At 41.8% G+C, this 19,769-nt stretch overlaps 1 protein-coding gene across 2 annotated transcripts in view; it reads right to left on the bottom strand.

Moving 5' to 3' along the window:
- The window catches only part of LOC122927858 (gamma-secretase activating protein), a 139,611-nt gene that overhangs the window by 71,125 nt on the left and 48,717 nt on the right, over positions 1 to 19,769 (bottom strand). For both annotated transcript variants that reach the window (XM_044280146.1, XM_044280147.1), the window contains exons 6-9: positions 18,011 to 18,099; positions 16,374 to 16,443; positions 16,059 to 16,108; positions 8,627 to 8,731 (exon numbers count right to left, since the gene is read on the bottom strand). In XM_044280146.1, the coding sequence (XP_044136081.1) occupies positions 8,627 to 8,731; positions 16,059 to 16,108; positions 16,374 to 16,443; positions 18,011 to 18,099 (314 nt within the window). The remainder of the gene's footprint in view (positions 1 to 8,626; positions 8,732 to 16,058; positions 16,109 to 16,373; positions 16,444 to 18,010; positions 18,100 to 19,769) is intronic.

The raw sequence follows: 19,769 nt of genomic DNA, 5'->3' as shown, positions 1-19,769 counted from the left end.
TCCACTTTGGCTCAAACAACGACGGATGGTGCGATCTGACACTGATGTTCCTTGAGCATGAAGTTCACCTTGAATCTCTTTAGAAGTCTTTCTAGGCTCTTTTGTTACCATTCGGATTATCCGTCTCTTAGATTTGTCATCAATTTTCCTCCTGCGGCCACGTCCAGGGAGGTTGGCTACAGTCCCATGGATCTTAAACTTATGAATAATATGTGCAACTGTACTCACAGGAACATCTAGTTGCTTGGAGATGGTCTTATAGCCTTTACCTTTAACATGCTTGTCTATAATTTTCTTTCTGATCTCTTGAGACAGCTCTTTCCTTTGCTTCCTCTGGTCCATGTCGAGTGTGGTACACACCATATCACCAAACAACACAGTGATTACCTGGAGCCATATATATAGGCCCAATGGCTGATTACAAGGTTGTAGACACCTGTGATGCTAATTAGTGGACACACCTTGAATTAACATGTCCCTTTGGTCACATTATGTTCTGTGTTTTCTAGGGGTACCATCATTTTTGTCCATGCCTGTTTCATGAGTTTATTTTTTTACATAATTCTGTTGAAGCATGGTTGAAAAACAATGTCTGACTTTCATTGGTTAACATTTATAGAATTTTAATTTATTATTACTTTTGTCAGATTAAAGTTATTTCTGTGACCATTGTGACTTTTTCTTTCATTGACCAAAGGGTACCAACAATTTTGTCCACGTCTGTATATATATATATATATATATATATATATATATATATATATATATATATATATATATATATATATATAGCGGAAAAGGAGATTTGGCGGCACCAGCTATTGGCTCAGGTGCTGGGTCCAAAGGAATGAGCTTTCCACCTTCTAATATAAGCAGAGAATCGGACAGCACTCCAAGACTTGAAAAAAGTAGAAATCTTTATTCACCCATGTGAAAAATAATTTGCGACGTTTCAGCTCACAATCGAGCCTTTCTCAAGCAATGAAACACAAGACTGTGCATGTCTTATACAGCTTTTTCAAAAATCAGACAACCAATGAATTTTACAAATCAAGACATGTGACTGGCAAACATGTGAAAATAGTTCACCTCATTAGATCATGTGAACAATTACTTATGCAAAGTACCATACTTGCTGGATACACAGGGACGTGTCCATTAGTGTTGCATCCAAGCTTGTAACATTTAAATAATGTATACTACAAAGTGCATATGTGCATAAATAAAGTGCATGAAGATACAAAAGAATCAAATCATGTATTAATGTTTAAAATCATACACCACAGAGGCTGAGGGAAAACAGTGAAGGTTTGATCATGTTCGACAAAACCGCATGTTCATGTGAATACTGGCCAAAAAAGCCCTGTTTACTAATACTGTCAAAACCACAGCATGTCAAAGACAAACCTCAACCCACAGTGTGCGCTCGCAACTGCGCTCCAATATATCCTAGGCAGCCAGATATCAAACTACTGCCGTGTGGGGACTATTGCATACGCACAATGTGACATTATTAAAGGCATCGTCTTTGTAGCAAGGCGCTTGGCACTGTATATGCTTCACTGTCAGGACCAATCGGAGAGGGATCCAACCTCCCGGGTAGATCAACCCCTCCAAAATTATGGTCAGGTAAGGGGGACACCACATGCAAATGCAGTGCACCCCGAACCGTCCCATTATAACGGTCCATAGACAGTGTAATGGGGATCTCCCATATAAATCACTTGATAGCAGGAAATTGATTTTGACACATCGTGGATACAGTAACAGAAAAAATTCTATCCAGTTAAATTAATACACATAGAACATCGCGAGCTGTCGCATGTGTCCAGACTTCTATGTTCACTGTTTCCGCATCAGTCTGTGTGGTGTCTAAAAAACAAATAAGAGAAAATTACTCATATGCTTGTGAATCTTATCTAAATTCCATCATCACATCAGGGATCATGCCAGAAAGCATAAAGGGTGGGGTATCAGGCAAACAGTAATCTAGAGACATCCAGGATAGTACTCCACATTTAACCCTTTAGGTTTTAGGCTGTCTAAAGTGTATATCCACCACATTTCTTTGTTTTTCAATATTTTTATTCGATTACCCCCTCTCCTGGGGGGAGGTACATGATCTACAATCCAGCATGTTAATTCACGTTCTGAATGTTTCTGCTCAGAAAAATGCTTCGGTACTGGTAAATCATGTCGTTTTTGGCGAATTGAAAATCTATGGTTATTCAACCTGGTTTTCAAATCAGTGGAGGTTTCTCCCACATACAGAATTTTACATGGGCAGGTTAACACATAGATTACAAAATTAGAATTGCACGTCAAATGAAAATTAATAGGATAAGTTTTACCAGTGGCAGGATGTATAAAGCTGCGTCCCTTGCCTATGTATTTGCAATTTACGCAGCTTAAACATGGAAAGCTGCCCAATCCATATTTTGACAATTTCATTTGGCGTGCTCGCTGCTTTGAGCCACAATCTGCTCTAACCAATTGGTCTTTCAGACTGCTGGCTCTCCGGTATGAAAACAGGGGAGGCAGTCTGAATTCTTGGATATCACTGAAAGTATTACCCAGTATACTCCAGTGTTTTCTAATAATCTTGCTAATAGCTGCACTTTCCTCCGTATGAGTAGAGATAAAAGGAATCCGACGTTGGGGATTTTCCTTATCTTTCCTCACTAAGGTCAACTCTCTGTCCATCTCCAGAGCCTTATTTTTATGTGTCTGTAGCAACTTTGGCGGATAACCCCTGTTTTCAAACTTCCTTGACATATCCTCAAGGGCCTCCGTCAAATTGCTCTCCTCTGATGTTATTCTACGCACCCGCAAAAATTGCGAGTACGGTAAATGCCTAACCATATTTTTCGGGTGATTACTATCATATCTTAATATGGTGTTCTTGTCAGTAGGTTTAGTGTATAGTTTAGTAAGGAACTTTTCCCCAGACCAGACAACCGTGGTATCAAGGAACTGTACCTCAGTGTGTGAAAAAATCAAAGTGAATTGGAGATCACTATCAATGCTATTCAAATACATATGGAAGTCAATTAATTCCTTCTCAGTGCCAGTCCAAATGAGGAAGACGTCATCGATATAACGCCACCACCGCAGAACATGTCTGAAGTGGTGTGAAACATAGATGACGTCTTCCTCAAATTTTCGCATAAAAATATTTGCGAACGTTGGGGCCACATTCGACCCCATCGCCACTCCCCTTAATTGCTTATAAAAGGAATCTTGAAACAGAAAATAGTTCCAATGTAGAACAATGCGCAAAAGAGATAAAATGAAATGTATAGCTGATTCAGTCATTGAGGAGAGTGTCAACATACATTCAACAGCCGTTATGCCCAACGTGTGGTCAATTGAGGTGTAGAGAGAGACTACATCGAAAGATGCAAGAATATATGTCTGCTCTCTATCCACCTCAATTGCGTTGAGTTTACACAAAAAATCGGTCGTGTCTTGAATGTATGAGACCGCCCCTGTCGCAAAATTGCGAAGAATCTTGTCCAAAAAAATGGCAATGTTGCTGAATATTGACTCAGAGCCAGATACTATCGGCCGGCCAGGGGGATCAACCAGAGATTTGTGGACCTTGGGAAGCACATACATCACTGGTGTGACTGGATGTGTCACCACAAGGTACTCACAAAGATCCCGGTCGATCACCCCTGCCGCCAATGCATCAGTAAGACACTGTCCAATAATCCTGGCAATCTCAAATTTTGGGTCATAATTAATCAACAAATACACATTTGTGTCACCAAGCTGACGTTCTATTTCCGCAATATATTTATGTTTATCCAGGATGACTACCCCCCCACCCTATCGGCAGGTTTAATTACCAAATGGGGATCATTCCTTAATTGATCTAAGGCGGCTATTTCAAATTTCGTCATGTAGGACGGGTAAATCTATGAGTAACAGATGATTTCAAAGTGGACAAATCCTTTTTAACCACGTTCATAAAGGCCTCCAACGCAGGGTTATCAACCACTGGTGTGAAGGTACTTTTACCTGGTAGACTGAGTCTCCTCATGCAAAACTCGCTCGCAGGAGGGGAGTCAGTCTGCACTTTATTGTGAAACCATATTTTTAATTTTATAGATCTAAAAAAACCACACATATCCGTCTCAAGATTAAACCAATTAACATGTGCATTTGGACAATATGATAATCCCTTAGAAAGTACACTCACTTGAAACGGTGTGAGTAACTTAGAAGATGACCCAAAATTTGAGATTGCCAGGATTATTGGACAGTGTCTTACTGATGCATTGGCGGCAGGGGTGATCGACCGGGATCTTTGTGAGTACCTTGTGGTGACACATCCAGTCACACCAGTGATGTATGTGCTTCCCAAGGTCCACAAATCTCTGGTTGATCCCCCTGGCCGGCCGATAGTATCTGGCTCTGAGTCAATATTCAGCAACATTGCCATTTTTTTGGACAAGATTCTTCGCAATTTTGCGACAGGGGCGGTCTCATACATTCAAGACACGACCGATTTTTTGTGTAAACTCAACGCAATTGAGGTGGATAGAGAGCAGACATATATTCTTGCATCTTTCGATGTAGTCTCTCTCTACACCTCAATTGACCACACGTTGGGCATAACGGCTGTTGAATGTATGTTGACACTCTCCTCAATGACTGAATCAGCTATACATTTCATTTTATCTCTTTTGCGCATTGTTCTACATTGGAACTATTTTCTGTTTCAAGATTCCTTTTATAAGCAATTAAGGGGAGTGGCGATGGGGTCGAATGTGGCCCCAACGTTCGCAAATATTTTTATGCGAAAATTTGAGGAAGACGTCATCTATGTTTCACACCACTTCAGACATGTTCTGCGGTGGTGGCGTTATATCGATGACGTCTTCCTCATTTGGACTGGCACTGAGAAGGAATTAATTGACTTCCATATGTATTTGAATAGCATTGATAGTGATCTCCAATTCACTTTGATTTTTTCACACACTGAGGTACAGTTCCTTGATACCACGGTTGTCTGGTCTGGGGAAAAGTTCCTTACTAAACTATACACTAAACCTACTGACAAGAACACCATATTAAGATATGATAGTAATCACCCGAAAAATATGGTTAGGCATTTACCGTACTCGCAATTTTTGCGGGTGCGTAGAATAACATCAGAGGAGAGCAATTTGACGGAGGCCCTTGAGGATATGTCAAGGAAGTTTGAAAACAGGGGTTATCCGCCAAAGTTGCTACAGACACATAAAAATAAGGCTCTGGAGATGGACAGAGAGTTGACCTTAGTGAGGAAAGATAAGGAAAATCCCCAACGTCGGATTCCTTTTATCTCTACTCATACGGAGGAAAGTGCAGCTATTAGCAAGATTATTAGAAAACACTGGAGTATACTGGGTAATACTTTCAGTGATATCCAAGAATTCAGACTGCCTCCCCTGTTTTCATACCGGAGAGCCAGCAGTCTGAAAGACCAATTGGTTAGAGCAGATTGTGGCTCAAAGCAGCGAGCACGTCAAATGAAATTGTCAAAATATGGATTGGGCAGCTTTCCATGTTTAAGCTGCGTAAATTGCAAATACATAGGCAAGGGACGCAGCTTTATACATCCTGCCACTGGTAAAACTTATCCTATTAATTTTCATTTGACGTGCAATTCTAATTTTGTAATCTATGTGTTAACCTGCCCATGTAAAATTCTGTATGTGGGAGAAACCTCCACTGATTTGAAAACCAGGTTGAATAACCATAGATTTTCAATTCGCCAAAAACGACATGATTTACCAGTACCGAAGCATTTTTCTGAGCAGAAACATTCAGAACGTGAATTAACATGCTGGATTGTAGATCATGTACCTCCCCCCAGGAGAGGGGGTAATCGAATAAAAATATTGAAAAACAAAGAAATGTGGTGGATATACACTTTAGACAGCCTAAAACCTAAAGGGTTAAATGTGGAGTACTATCCTGGATGTCTCTAGATTACTGTTTGCCTGATACCCCACCCTTTATGCTTTCTGGCATGATCCCTGTTGTGATGATGGAATTTAGATAAGATTCACAAGCATATGAGTAATTTTCTCTTATTTGTTTTTTAGACACCACACAGACTGATGCGGAAACAGTGAACATAGAAGTCTGGACACATGCGACAGCTCGCGATGTTCTATGTGTATTAATTTAACTGGATAGAATTTTTTCTGTTACTGTATCCACGATGTGTCAAAATCAATTTCCTGCTATCAAGTGATTTATATGGGAGATCCCCATTACACTGTCTATGGACCGTTATAATGGGACGGTTCGGGGTGCACTGCATTTGCATGTGGTGTCCCCCTTACCTGACCATAATTTTGGAGGGGTTGATCTACCCGGGAGGTTGGATCCCTCTCCGATTGGTCCTGACAGTGAAGCATATACAGTGCCAAGCGCCTTGCTACAAAGACGATGCCTTTAATAATGTCACATTGTGCGTATGCAATAGTCCCCACACGGCAGTAGTTTGATATCTGGCTGCCTAGGATATATTGGAGCGCAGTTGCGAGCGCACACTGTGGGTTGAGGTTTGTCTTTGACATGCTGTGGTTTTGACAGTATTAGTAACAGGGCTTTTTTGGCCAGTATTCACATGAACATGCGGTTTTGTCGAACATGATCAGACCTTCACTGTTTTCCCTCAGCCTCTGTGGTGTATGATTTTAAACATTAATACATGATTTGATTCTTTTGTATCTTCATGCACTTTATTTATGCACATATGCACTTTGTAGTATACATTATTTAAATGTTACAAGCTTGGATGCAACACTAATGGACACGTCCCTGTGTATCCAGCAGTATGGTACTTTGCATAAGTAATTGTTCACATGATCTAATGAGGTGAACTATTTTCACATGTTTGCCAGTCACATGTCTTGATTTGTAAAATTCATTGGTTGTCTGATTTTTGAAAAAGCTGTATAAGACATGCACAGTCTTGTGTTTCATTGCTTGAGAAAGGCTCGATTGTGAGCTGAAACGTCGCAAATTATTTTTCACATGGGTGAATAAAGATTTCTACTTTTTTCAAGTCTTGGAGTGCTGTCCGATTCTCTGCTATATATATATATATATATATATATATATATATATATATATATATATATATATATATATATATATATATATATATATATATATAGAGAGAGAGTTTAAAATCGCCCCACTTCCCAATTTTACTTTTAAAAATATATAAACAATAAAAAATAAACATATTGGGTATCGCCGCATCAGAAAATGTTTTTTTTTTCAGTCATCTTGTCCCACCAAATAAATTTAATAACATTGATCAAAAGAAGTCTTACATATTACATACAAAAATGGTACCAATAAAAACAAACCCTCGTACACCTCTGTAGACCGAAATATATATATAAAAAAAAAAAAAAGAAGAAGTGGTTGTCAGAATACAGCGATGCTAAGAAAACTTTGATTTTTCCAAAGGTTTTTAATTTAAAAAATAAATAAATAAACCACACACACACCCACACCACTAAGTTTGGCATCGCCACATTCGTAGAGCCACAGAATAAGGGCCGTCATTTTTTTTAGTACATTGTGAACGCTGCGATATAAATCAGAAATAAAAAAAATAAAAAACTTGCCGAAATTCAGGGTTTTTTTTTTCAATTTTGCCACACAGATTTTTTTCCCCATTTTCTAATACAAAAGATAAATGGTGGCATTAAAAAAAAAAAAATGCACCTTGTCCTGCAAAAGTAAACCCTTATATAGCTATGTTAATGGAAAATAAAAAAAGTTATGGCTATTGCAATGTGAGGAGGAAAAATCCAAAATGTAAAATTTTTTAATAGGCCTGGTCTTTAAGGGGTTAAAAAAAAATGTTTTATGGCAGCCATATGGTCCATAAACACAATGGTCTGGAGAAGACATAACTGATTTCTATGGGAGAATTTTTTTAGGCATGCTCTGTGCCCTTTACTGAGGTCAGGGAGGAGCTGATAACTATCCTGAATGGAGGATCCTGTGTTGTCTGTGCACAGAGGTGATATAATGAGGCTCTAATGTTAAGTTAACTGCAGTAAAGTGATCTGTACAGACTCTGAAGTGGCATCTATTAAGATTAGTGGCCAGTGTGAAAACTGCAAGATTTTATGGTTTTTGTTTGAATATAGTGACAAGCAAAATAAAATAACCAAAAATTCTTTAAAAAACGTGTTTAACATACAAACGAGATTTAAAAAATAGGTCACTTTCTGATGACACTCTTTAAACACAGCCAGCTTTTACCCAAATTAAGACATGAAAACTGGCCTGTACTTGGGAACAAATTCCAAATATGCACCAAAGTGATAAAACAAATAACACCACTTGTCACACAAAGTTTTGTAGCAAATATAATGGTGTGAAAACAAGAAGCATGCAGAGGAAGCTGGAAACAAAGGAACGTAGCAGACAGCTACAATAAAAAGAGCTGTCCGATTCATAACAGTAGAGGGTTTTTAAACAAATCTTAACCTGACCATCTCATACTTGCTTGAAAAGCTCATTACCATTTTACCAAATGCAGGCCTTCAGGATTTTGGTAACAAGGATCAGATTCAAAATTTCAGAACATAAAAATTACCTTAGGAACAATATAAAACAGCATTTGGTCAGTCACATCCCATTGTGCCCACACAAAGTCTTCCACGATTCTGTCCTTAGGAATTTGACCGGTATTTTTAATAACCTGTGGCACAAAAAGAAAAACAGACCAATATGAATCTAAGGCTTTGTAAAACAAAGCAGGATTTTCAGTTTTTAAGTCATAATTTTTTTTTTTAAGATAATTTCACTTCACATGCATTTTCAAAGTTACTTCTGTATAAATGTATCAATAACGATTAGCTTCCTGGAAAGTTCAGTTAGCCAAGCATTTGGCCGCATAAAATTTCTAACAGCAAAAAGAAAAAAAAAAAAAGTCGTACAAAGACAAAAAAATTCCAACTTCCTTCTTTAAAAACACACATAATACATAACCACTTCCATTTCTTTTCTATCAAACCACCAAAGGGGTTGTCCGGGTTCAGAGCTGAACCCGGACATACCCTTATTTTCACCCAGACAGCCCCCCTGAGGCTAGCATTGGAGCAGTGTGTTCGGTGACGTCACCGGCTCTGAGGGGCGGGCCTTAGCTCTGCCCTAGCCGTTTTACTGGCTAGGGCAGAGCTAAATCCCGCCCATCAGTGCCGGTGAGGTCACCGGGGTTCCTGGGGCAGCCCCATGGAGAGCCCCGGTATGTCACCGGATCTCAAAAATGCCTTTACCCTGCGCAATTTAGAGCAGGGCAAAGGAGAGCATCGGAGCATGAACTGCTCTGATGCTGATGTCAGGGGGGCTGCCGGGGTGAAAATGGAGGCATGTCGGGGTTCAGCTCTGAACCCGGCCAACCCCTTTAACGTTGACACGGTGTTCCCTATGCTTCTTTGACAAAGATTACTTTTAAAGCAGCATTCTTATATTGGATAGCCCCATGGATATGCCATAGGTCTTTTTTTTATATAGAATTTATTAATTTTAATTTGCACAATTCAATAGCATACCGACTGATACCAAAAAAGAAAAGAACACATGATAAACTATGAACCAATACACTGGTGTCGCAGTGGGCCATCATAGTATGATCCAAGAAGATCACATGAGGAAGTCGTTTCAACTGGAAGTCCCAGTGGGCAGTATTAAGCGCCCAACAGACAACACTCACACCTACACACATTAGCACCTCGCAGTCCACCCCTGCTGACCCCTAGACCGTATTTCGAGCGTGAAGCCAAACATCCTAGATCTTCTCAATGCGGTCCGGAGATCCCCTAGTTGCATGTTAGCTTATACATGTGTAGTTCCATATTTAACCAGTTGTATCCACTGAGCAAGGGTAGAGATTTTAGGTGGTTTCCAATTAAGGGCTCTTTCACACCTGCGTTCTTGTCTTCCGGCATAGAGTTCTGTCGTCGGGGCTCTATGCCGGAAGAATCCTGATCAGTTTTATCCTAATGCATTCTGAATGGAGAGAAATCCGTTCAGGATGCATCAGTATGTCTTCAGTTCCGGAACGGAACGTTTTTTGGCCGGAGAAAATTCCGCAGCATGCTGCGCTTTTTGCTCCGGCCCAAAATCCTGAAGACTTTCCGCAAGGCCGGATCCGGAATTAATGCCCATCGAAAGGCATTGATCCGCATCCGGCCTCAAGCTAAACGTTGTTTCGGCGCATTGCCGGATCCGATGTTAAACTTTTTCTCAATGGTTACCATGGCTGCCGGGTCGCTAAAGTCCTGGCAGCCATGGTAAAGTGTAGTGGGGAGTGGGGGAGCATCATACTTACCGTCCGTGCGGCTCCCGGGGCACTCCAGAGTGACGTTAGGGCGCCCCATGTGCATGGATGACGTGATCGCATGGCACGTCATCCATGCACATGGGGCGCTCTGTCACTCTGGAGCGCCCCGGGAGCCGCGCGGACTGTAAGTATACCGCTCCCCCACTACTACTATGGCAACCAGGACTTTAATAGCGTCCTGGCTGCCATAGTAACACTGAAAGCATTTTAAAGACTGATCCGTCTTCAAATGCTTTCAGTACACTCGCGTTTTTTCCGGATCCGGCGTATAATTCCGGCAAGTGGAGTACACGCCGGATGCGGACAACGCAAGTGTGAAAGAGGCCTAAGGAGGATAACCTTCCGCCCATAAAACATTAAAAGACGAAGCAATTGTCTGCCATACCGGGTGGGAATCAATTCCAACACGAGGCAGAGTAAAAACATACATCAGGGGAACAAACTCCAAGAGCCCCAAATTCATAGTTATAAATGAACAGATCTCACTCCAATACTGCTGTATGACAGGGCAAGCCCATATCATATGGAACAACTAGCCCCTTGGCTCCCCACATCTGGTACATGAAGGATCCGGTAATTTACGCATGTGAAACAGCCGGACGGGGGCAAGATATACCCTATGAAGCCATTTGACCCAGATAAGCTGATCACAAGCACTAACCACTGTAGACCTCCACACAGAGCTCAGCTCCTTCAGATGCGACGCTTCAAGCTTGGGGATATCTTCACACCAGCGTGTAAAGTATCGCTGTATTGGTGAATCCTGATTGCTCAGGATCTCTGTAAAAGGACGAAATTGGTTTCTAAAAGGTAAAACCAGTCTAGCAATGGATTAGAGAGGGCAACATTTCAGCTGGAGGGGTGAAGGAGCAAATTGTGTCCCACAAGCGTGTCACAACTGAAGGTACCGAAAGAAACTTGTGCAAGGTAGGCCATACTCCTGCTGAAAACTTTCAAAGGTGCGAAAGTTACCATCCTGGTAGAGCCGAGTAAGATATCTCACCCCTCTCTGTGGCCAAAACTCAAAGTCAGGTAGATGGAGCAGTTCCTTAAGCTGTCTGTTCCACCATAGTGGGATGTAGGGAGACCAAGACTCACCATCTCCACCTTCCGAATGCACCTCTACAAATGTGTTCCATGCTGCTACCACCGCAGCCATCCCCTCTGTGTAATGCTTTACCGCATATGCCCCTCCCCTGTATACCAGGTTTGTCAGCGCCTCAAAAAAGGAGCCCACTAACACTGCCTCCAGCACCATCGCCAGATTGTTGGCATCTGCCCGAATCCACCATGAGGCATAGACCAGCTGTGAAGCCATATAGTAAATATACATATCGGCAATCCGAGTCCCCCTTGTGAGTACATTGCTTTTAAAGTTTTCCTAGCCAACCTAGTGCCTCCACAAGAAAGGCAAAAACATCTAGGGAATCGAAGTGAGATCTTGAAAGTTTCTTTAGTGCCGCCCTGTGAATATACCATAACAACACCATTTTAACTATATTTATGCAATCCACTAGTAATAGAACTGGTTAGGTTCTCTATGCACTAGAATCCCCAGATAGACAAAGCGATCAACCAATAGTAGCCGGGAAGTTGAGGACACCTCTGACGAGTCTACCTCATCAATAAGACAAAGGCTAGATTTTGCCCAATTAACTCGCAGTCCCGAGTAAGTGCTGTATCTGTCCACAGTAGCACGCAACTTTTCTAAAGATGTACCAGGGTTCTCCAGATAAACCAACATGTCATCCGCGTAGAGACATCTTTTTGGAGTTGATCAGTTGGGTAAGGGGTTCCATAATAAGGGCAAACATTAGTAACAGGGGACAGCCCTACCTGGTGCCTCTATAGAGCGAGAATGGGTCAGACAGGTAACCATTCACTCTCACCCTAGCCCTCGGAGCCTGATATTAAAGTTGCACCCAGCGTAGAAAGGCTAATGTAAATTTCATATTAGTCAGCGTCTCCCACATAAACTGCCATTCTACAGAGGCTTTTTCATTGTCAAGAGAAGTGATCACACGGCATCCTGCATTCTCATGACGCACCTGTAGGTTTGTGTAGAACCTTCTGAGATTTATATCTGTGGTCTTACCCGGCATGAAACCAGAGAAGGTCAGGGTCAATGACAGAATGTATAACCTCCCCAAGGTGTTGCGCCAACACCTTCGCTAGAATCTTAGCGTCAACGTTTAGAAGGGAAATTGGCCTATACGAGCTACATTGGTCTGGGGGCTTACCCGGTTTGTGGATGACCACAATGGTAGCTTCCATGAAGGATGGGGGTAAACTACTGTGCTCAAAAGGCATACTCAAACAGCTTAAGCAGCTGTGCACTCTGTATCAATATCTCGCTTGTGCCACTCCAGAGGAAAATTGGACGAGGAAATTTCCGAGCTGCCATGCCCAAGATTGCCATTTTAATCTCCTCAGCAGTAAGTGGTGATGCCAGTGCACTCCTATCCAACAGGGCTAGTGGCATGAATGAGATAGACCTCAAGTTCTGCAGATTACTACTTGTTTAAGAAATCTTAGAGGCAGAGAGAGCGGTATAGTAGCGGGCAAACTGATTGCATATTTACCTAAGCTCACTAACCTGAATTCCCCAGGACTAAATTACACGAGACCACAGTCGGTGGAGACTCTGTTTTCGCTAGATAGGCCAGTGCCCTCCCATTCTTGTCCCCCCTCTGAGAAAACCACCTGTTTTTGGAACAGGCGTTTCTTTTGTGTCTATTTAATCAGAAGTAGGTCAAAAGAAAATTGAGAATTGACGTGCTTAATTAAAGAAACTTGATACCTTTATTAATGAGTGGGTATGAGCAAGAGTGATCGATACACTCAGATGCTCTTGATATAAAAATGCAAACAGCGAACCTCCTATTATAGATAGGTGGTACAATAATGAATCACTATAGTGACGGGGATAATAATGGGTAAGTCTGTGGGAAAAATTCTCTCCCTAGACGACCCTACGGAACTATGTCCTGAAGCACAGGGATGTCCCCTAATGGTGGAGACACCCTGCCCCCGTACCTAAGCCTAGATATGGCCCTAGTGATGCCCTACTTAACTTTGTTAAGTAGGGCATCACTAGGGCCATATCTAGGCTTAGGTACGGGGGCAGGGTGTCTCCACCATTAGGGGACATCCCTGTGCTTCAGGACATAGTTCCGTAGGGTCGTCTAGGGAGAGAATTTTTCCCACAGACTTACCCATTATTATCCCCGTCACTATAGTGATTCATTATTGTACCACCTATCTATAATAGGAGGTTCGCTGTTTGCATTTTTATATCAAGAGCATCTGAGTGTATCGATCACTCTTGCTCATACCCACTCATTAATAAAGGTATCAAGTTTCTTTAATTAAGCACGTCAATTCTCAATTTTCTTTTGACCCATTTCCTACGTGTAACCTATCAATAGATATCTTGTTAAGTGTCTTTAAACTATTTAATCAGAAGTAAGCTTAATTATCTCTGAGTCTCCAACCACTTGCTACAAGTGTCGTCACAGGGAGCGAGTATCCCCAAGGCCCTTCCTGTGCAACGCTATAGCATGTATGAGCTTCCCCTGCAAAACCCCCTTAAATGCCTCCCACTGCATAATGGGGTTGGGGGACCCCTCATTACAAGCCCAATAGTCAGCTATACATTGTTGGGATACACTGGCCACAGGCAAGACCTCCAGCCACTTAGGGTTCAGGAGCCATTGTCTATCCGGGGGTGCAATCGGTTGGACAAGACCCACCAGCATAATCTGAAGACACCTTTCTGCAAATACTCCGACCTAGACAATGACTGCAGTAGATCTCTACTAACAAAAGCCAGGTCTATATGGGACAGAGAAAGTCGACGCAGGAGAATTGGCGATCCACCAGATGCAAATGTCTATCCTTCCACGGGGTTATGTGCCTCAGGTGAGATCCGCTTGTAGGTGGTCAATTTTAGCTGCAGGTGCAGACTGGTAGGTTGTAATGGCGTTCATCATTTTACTCAAATCCATCTCCACCTGGTCAGGGGGAACTACATTTCCCAGCTTCCTCTGTTTGACTCATAATGTCCACTAACACTTTGGGGCTGGGGGAAATAGCAAAAACACCGGTTTTGCAGCCCATGTGTAGAAATCCAACTTGTGTCAGCCACTAACAGGGGGTTTCTAAGGAGATCACTCACCCCAGTAATCAGACAACAGGTCAAGGCTTGCCAAGGGTCTGAGGATCTGCAGCAGCATGTCCCTGTACTCTCTCCAGCAGGACAGTCAATATGGCAGATCCTTGTGTAGGCAGCCCCAGATGAAATACTCCAGAGGGGCAATAATAACCGGAGGGTCCCCCCGCCACCAGCAGGAAGCAACAGCATTTCTGAGGCTCAGGCAGCCGGACCAGGGGACAGGATGGAGCCCAGGCGCGCCAGGTAGGAGAAGAATATTAGGAGTCAGATTGGGCACTGCAAGTAATGTTGGGCGGCAGGATGGTCAGGATTTGAGCAGGATTCCAGCAGAGCTGTAGTGCCAAGCGCCCTCGCGGTCAGGCCACGCCTCATGCCATAGATGTCCGATAGATGCAGGTTACTCATCTATCACCAAGGGAGGAGAATCAGACAACAAAATGTACAACAGGGTTCTCTTGTGGGTCGGTATGCACACTATTGTGAGACTTCTATTCTTTTTTGGTTTTATACACGCTGACTGTTCCTCACTCTGCGCTTCACCAACCCTACAAATATTATGTCTATGCAACCTCTGACCATTTGCTTTCTTGTGTGTTTTCTACTGCTTATTTTTAAGTGGCTTTTGATTTTAATAAAGAGTTAAGACTGTTGAGGTGTTTTGGAGGAGCAGTTTTTGTATGTACCATTTCTTTGTAGAAATTATACTAGCTTTCTAGAAGGCTTTGATAAAGGAGTGCCAAATATGGCCATTAGAACCTAAAACACAGATGATTTTATATATCTGCAACAATATATACATAAAGATTTTAAAAAAATACATTTACTGATATACTGCTACAAAAAAAAAAAAAAAAAGCTCTAATCATAGTATGAGCTCTTCAGACCTGCAAACAAAAACAAACTTAAAAGCCTCATTCTGAAACAATCAGCACAATGGCATGCTGGCATGTTCGGCTCAGTTTTGTCAGACGGACACCAAAAAGCTGGAAGCAGCGTTTTGGTGTCTGCCTCCAAAGCGAAATGGAGGCGGAACGGAGCCAAACTGATACATTCTGAGCAGATCCTTTTCCATTCAGAATGATTAGGGCAAAACGGATTCGTATTGGACCGCTCCTGAGAGCCCTGAACGGATCTCACAAACGGAATCCAAAATGTCAGTGTGAAAGTAGCATACCAAGCACAGCCCATACATTATATAGCATGCCCTGAGGATAGGTCAGTATTAAAGTCTCAGAAAAACACTAATATCTGTTTAATCATATGCCTTTTAATTGTTGAACACCAATACAATCACATTGAAACAGAAATACACCCAATGCAATTTAATTTACCCTGCACTTCTTACCCTTTGGTATTTTGTTTGCAAGTGTACCCAGCTTTCCTTATGTTATATCATTAATTAAAAGCTTTCCTTTTCCATAACCCTTATAATACAAAATGTAGTCCAAATGATCAGAAACTACATCCTCAAACTTCATAAGGATATATTATATTAAAATAAAACCTTACCACTCTCTTTCCATCTTCCTTACCAATGCTTATATGAAACTGATCAATATCTAGAGAGAAGAGAACAGATTAGAAATAGGTGAGGCTTTTTCAGAAGGGACATTGGGAAGGGAAAGATAATTCAGACAACATGGAATTTAACCGCCTCAATTCGTTGCTCCCCTAAAGCAGAGGCATTACATCTGAAACTGTGCACCATTTAAAGAAGTATAAAGCAGATTTACTACTGTTGTTTCAGATATGCAGCCAAAAAGAGGAGGTATTACTATACTTCTATAGAAACATATTATATTTTAGAGATTGAAAAATACTCACATTTTTCCTCTGACACTACCAGCAGGTAACTCTCATTGAAGGTGTACACATCTTTATCTGGACATAAAAACTAGACAGAAAATTTTGAATAAATGAATTCACAAAAAAAACACATACAAATACAGTGCAAATGCAGGATTTTCAAACTAACTTTTTACCCCATCATGCTTGACGCTATACATTTACAGGATTCAGCCGGGGCGAGATATGCTATAGGACCCTGGTACTAATGGCAGGGACGAGACTACCTGTTCCTCCAAAAGGAAGGACAAACAGGAATCTCCCTCAGGCCTAATACAAACAATAGGGAAATGCAACACACAGAACCCAAACAAAATACAAGAGGGAAAGGAAAGACTTAGGGCTGTTTCACACAAGCGGATGCCGTGCGTGACAACTTTATCTCACTGCGATTTCGTAGTAAAGAGATCACAGAGAGGCACGGAGCATTATCAATCATGTTAATGCTCCGTGCTTCTGCAGTCCGCATCAGGTCTTGGCTGTCATTCACGGAGCGGATGTCACGCACGGCATCCGCTCGTGTGAAAACAGCCCTAAACTTCAAAGAAGCTTTGGAAGCACCAGGAACTGAGCCGAGAGCCAACCACCAACTACCCACAAGTCCAACAGAAGCTATAAACCGCACAGCATTGTGGGAGACGCAACCATGAATAAGGAAGGTTAAATGACCACATTAGCAACACCTGGAGACAAGGGGTGTGGCCATTACCAGACTCCACAAGGGGTGTGGACATAAACAGACTCCACAAGGAAAACCTGTCAGATCAAATGACGTGTTGCCAGTCTCACAGATCTCCTGCCACTCAGTGTCGCCGAGACGTCCGCATGTCTTGGCACGTCCGTGACATGTTGGCTGTGAGTGCTACAATTCATTGAGGGAACCATGAAAGCCAACATGTACTATGACATACTGAAGCAGAGCATGATCCCCAACATGATAACCCCAAAACACACCTCCAAGATGAACACTGCCTTGCTAAAGAAACTGAGGGTAAACGTGATTAACTGGCCAAGCATGTCTCCAGACCTAAACCCTATTAAGCATCTGTGGGGCATCCTCAAATGAAAGGTGGAGGAGCACAAGGTCTCTAATATCCACCAGCTTTGTAATGTCGTCATGGAGGAGTGGAAGATGATTCCAGTGGCAACCTGTGAAGCTCTAGTGAACTCCATGCCCAAGTGCTGGAAAATAATAGTGGCCACACAATTTGAACATTTTCACTTAGGGGTGTACTCACAGCGGTTTAGACATTAATGACTGTTGAGTAATTTTGGAGGGCACACCAAATTTACAGTTATACAAGCTGTACTACTACTGACTACTTTAAATTGTATCAAAGTGTCATATCTTTAGTGTTGTTCCATAAAAAGATAATAAAATATTTACAAAAATGAGCATGGTATACTCACTTTTGTGAGATATTGTATACAGTTGTAGCTGTCTGATAGTTTAAAATATTTGTTAAATGTGACATTCTGGGGGGGGGGTCTGTATATTTTAACTTTTCCAGTAACATTCCCCAAGACACAAAATCCCTATAAATGCTAAATTTCAGAGTAGTCCTTCTGTGTCAAGTCCTAATAATGGCAAACAGTGCATTAAGCAAACATCTTACCTGCACTCGAATGCTGCCATCGACTGCTTTGAGAACTTTGACATTGTTGATGGGTTTTATTTCAATAAGTACTCCCAAATATCTAGAACCTAAATAAAATTGCAAATTTATTTTATACTTTTAAAACATTTAAAAAGTTCCTGTTGGCAGATCTTTACCTATGAAATTGGCTGACCTGTTACATGTGAGCTTGGCAGCTGAAGACATCCGTGTTGGTCCCATGTCCATATGTGCCCGCATTGCTGAGAAAAATGATGTTTTAGTATATACAAATGAGGCCCTAGGAGCAACGGGGGCATTGCCATTACACCTAGATGTTCTGCTCTCTCTGTAATTGCTGTGCTCTCTGCACTTTGACAGGAGTAGGTGTGATGATTTTTTTCACTGCCTGGCCCTGTCAATCAAAATGCAGGACGCAGTTGCAGAGAAAGCTGAGCCTCTAGATGTAATGGTAACGCCCCCGTTGCTCCAAGAGGCTCAGTTGCATATATTAAAACATTTTTTCTAAGCAATGTGGGCACATGTGAAAACGGGACCAACACAGATACCTTTAGCTGCCAAGTGCACATGTAGCAGGTCAGTAGTTTGCTCAGCATTCAATTAAGAATTTTATAAATTTAAATAAAAATAAATAAAATAGACCCTGAAAATGGGTTGTCCACTTTACTATTCATTGCCTACTTAGGCTTGGTCATCGGGATCTGAGGGTCTAACTTCCAGCACTCATGCCGATCAGCTGTTTTTTTTTCTATAGTAGAACTGAAGCTGGAAACAGGAATTACAAATCTCCGTCCACTGTGTGGTGCATGGGGCTAGTAGTTGCAGACCTGGACCACTGAAGTGAATTTGAGCAGCACTGCAGTAACCAGCTGTCATGTAAAACCATACATAATGACATGTCCTAGCAGTACCGTGTTCCATCAGCATTCACGGAACTAACTGGTGGAGACTGCAAGGGGCCAGGAATGGGGCAGAAGCATTAGAACATGGGGACTGAGGATAAGCATGGGTTACCGCCAATGGGGTTGTCCAAGGTTTTGATATTGATTGTCTACCCTCAACTTTTGATATTGATGCCCTAGGCCAGTGATGGCTAACCTCTGGCACTCCAGCCGTGGTGAAACTGACTCCCACGATGCTCCATTGATTTTTGTGGAGTTCTGAGAACAGCCAAGCAAGTATGCATCTTGGAAGTTGTAGTTTTACCACAGCTGAAGTGCCCAAGGTTAGCCATCACAGCCCTAAGCGCAACTCAGTCCAATTTACTTGATTGGGACTGAGCTGAGATACCAAGCACAGCTGCTACCCAATGGACAGCTGCAAGGAATGTCTCCTTGCTCTCTTGGTGACCTTTCCTAAGGATATCATCAATATTTAAAAAATAAAAAAACAAACAAACACACGGAAACCCCTTTAAGCAGTGTGACTACTTCTAAATACAGTACTGTGCAAAATTAAATTGAGTTTTAGATTTGGTTAATGGTGTCCTCAATGCCGAGAAATACAGGCAGATACTTATCCATCAGGGAGGCGTAGGGTAGAACAAGGAGTCATCAAAATCATTGAGTCTAAGTTTAAATGAAGGAGACCGAAGTATTTAAGCAAGCCTACATCCACAGAAGATCTGGGATTATTTTTCTCCAAGATGTCTAGAACAATCTCACTGCTGTGTTCCCTCAAAAACTTAGCAAGTGTACCTAGATTTGATGGTGTTTTAAAGGCAAAGGGTATCACACTAACTATTGATTTAATTTAGATT

The sequence above is a fragment of the Bufo gargarizans genome, chromosome 2 (assembly GCF_014858855.1).
Source record: "Bufo gargarizans isolate SCDJY-AF-19 chromosome 2, ASM1485885v1, whole genome shotgun sequence".
NCBI classification, from domain to species: domain Eukaryota; kingdom Metazoa; phylum Chordata; class Amphibia; order Anura; family Bufonidae; genus Bufo; species Bufo gargarizans.
This window is presented reverse-complemented; position numbering and strand designations above follow the sequence as displayed.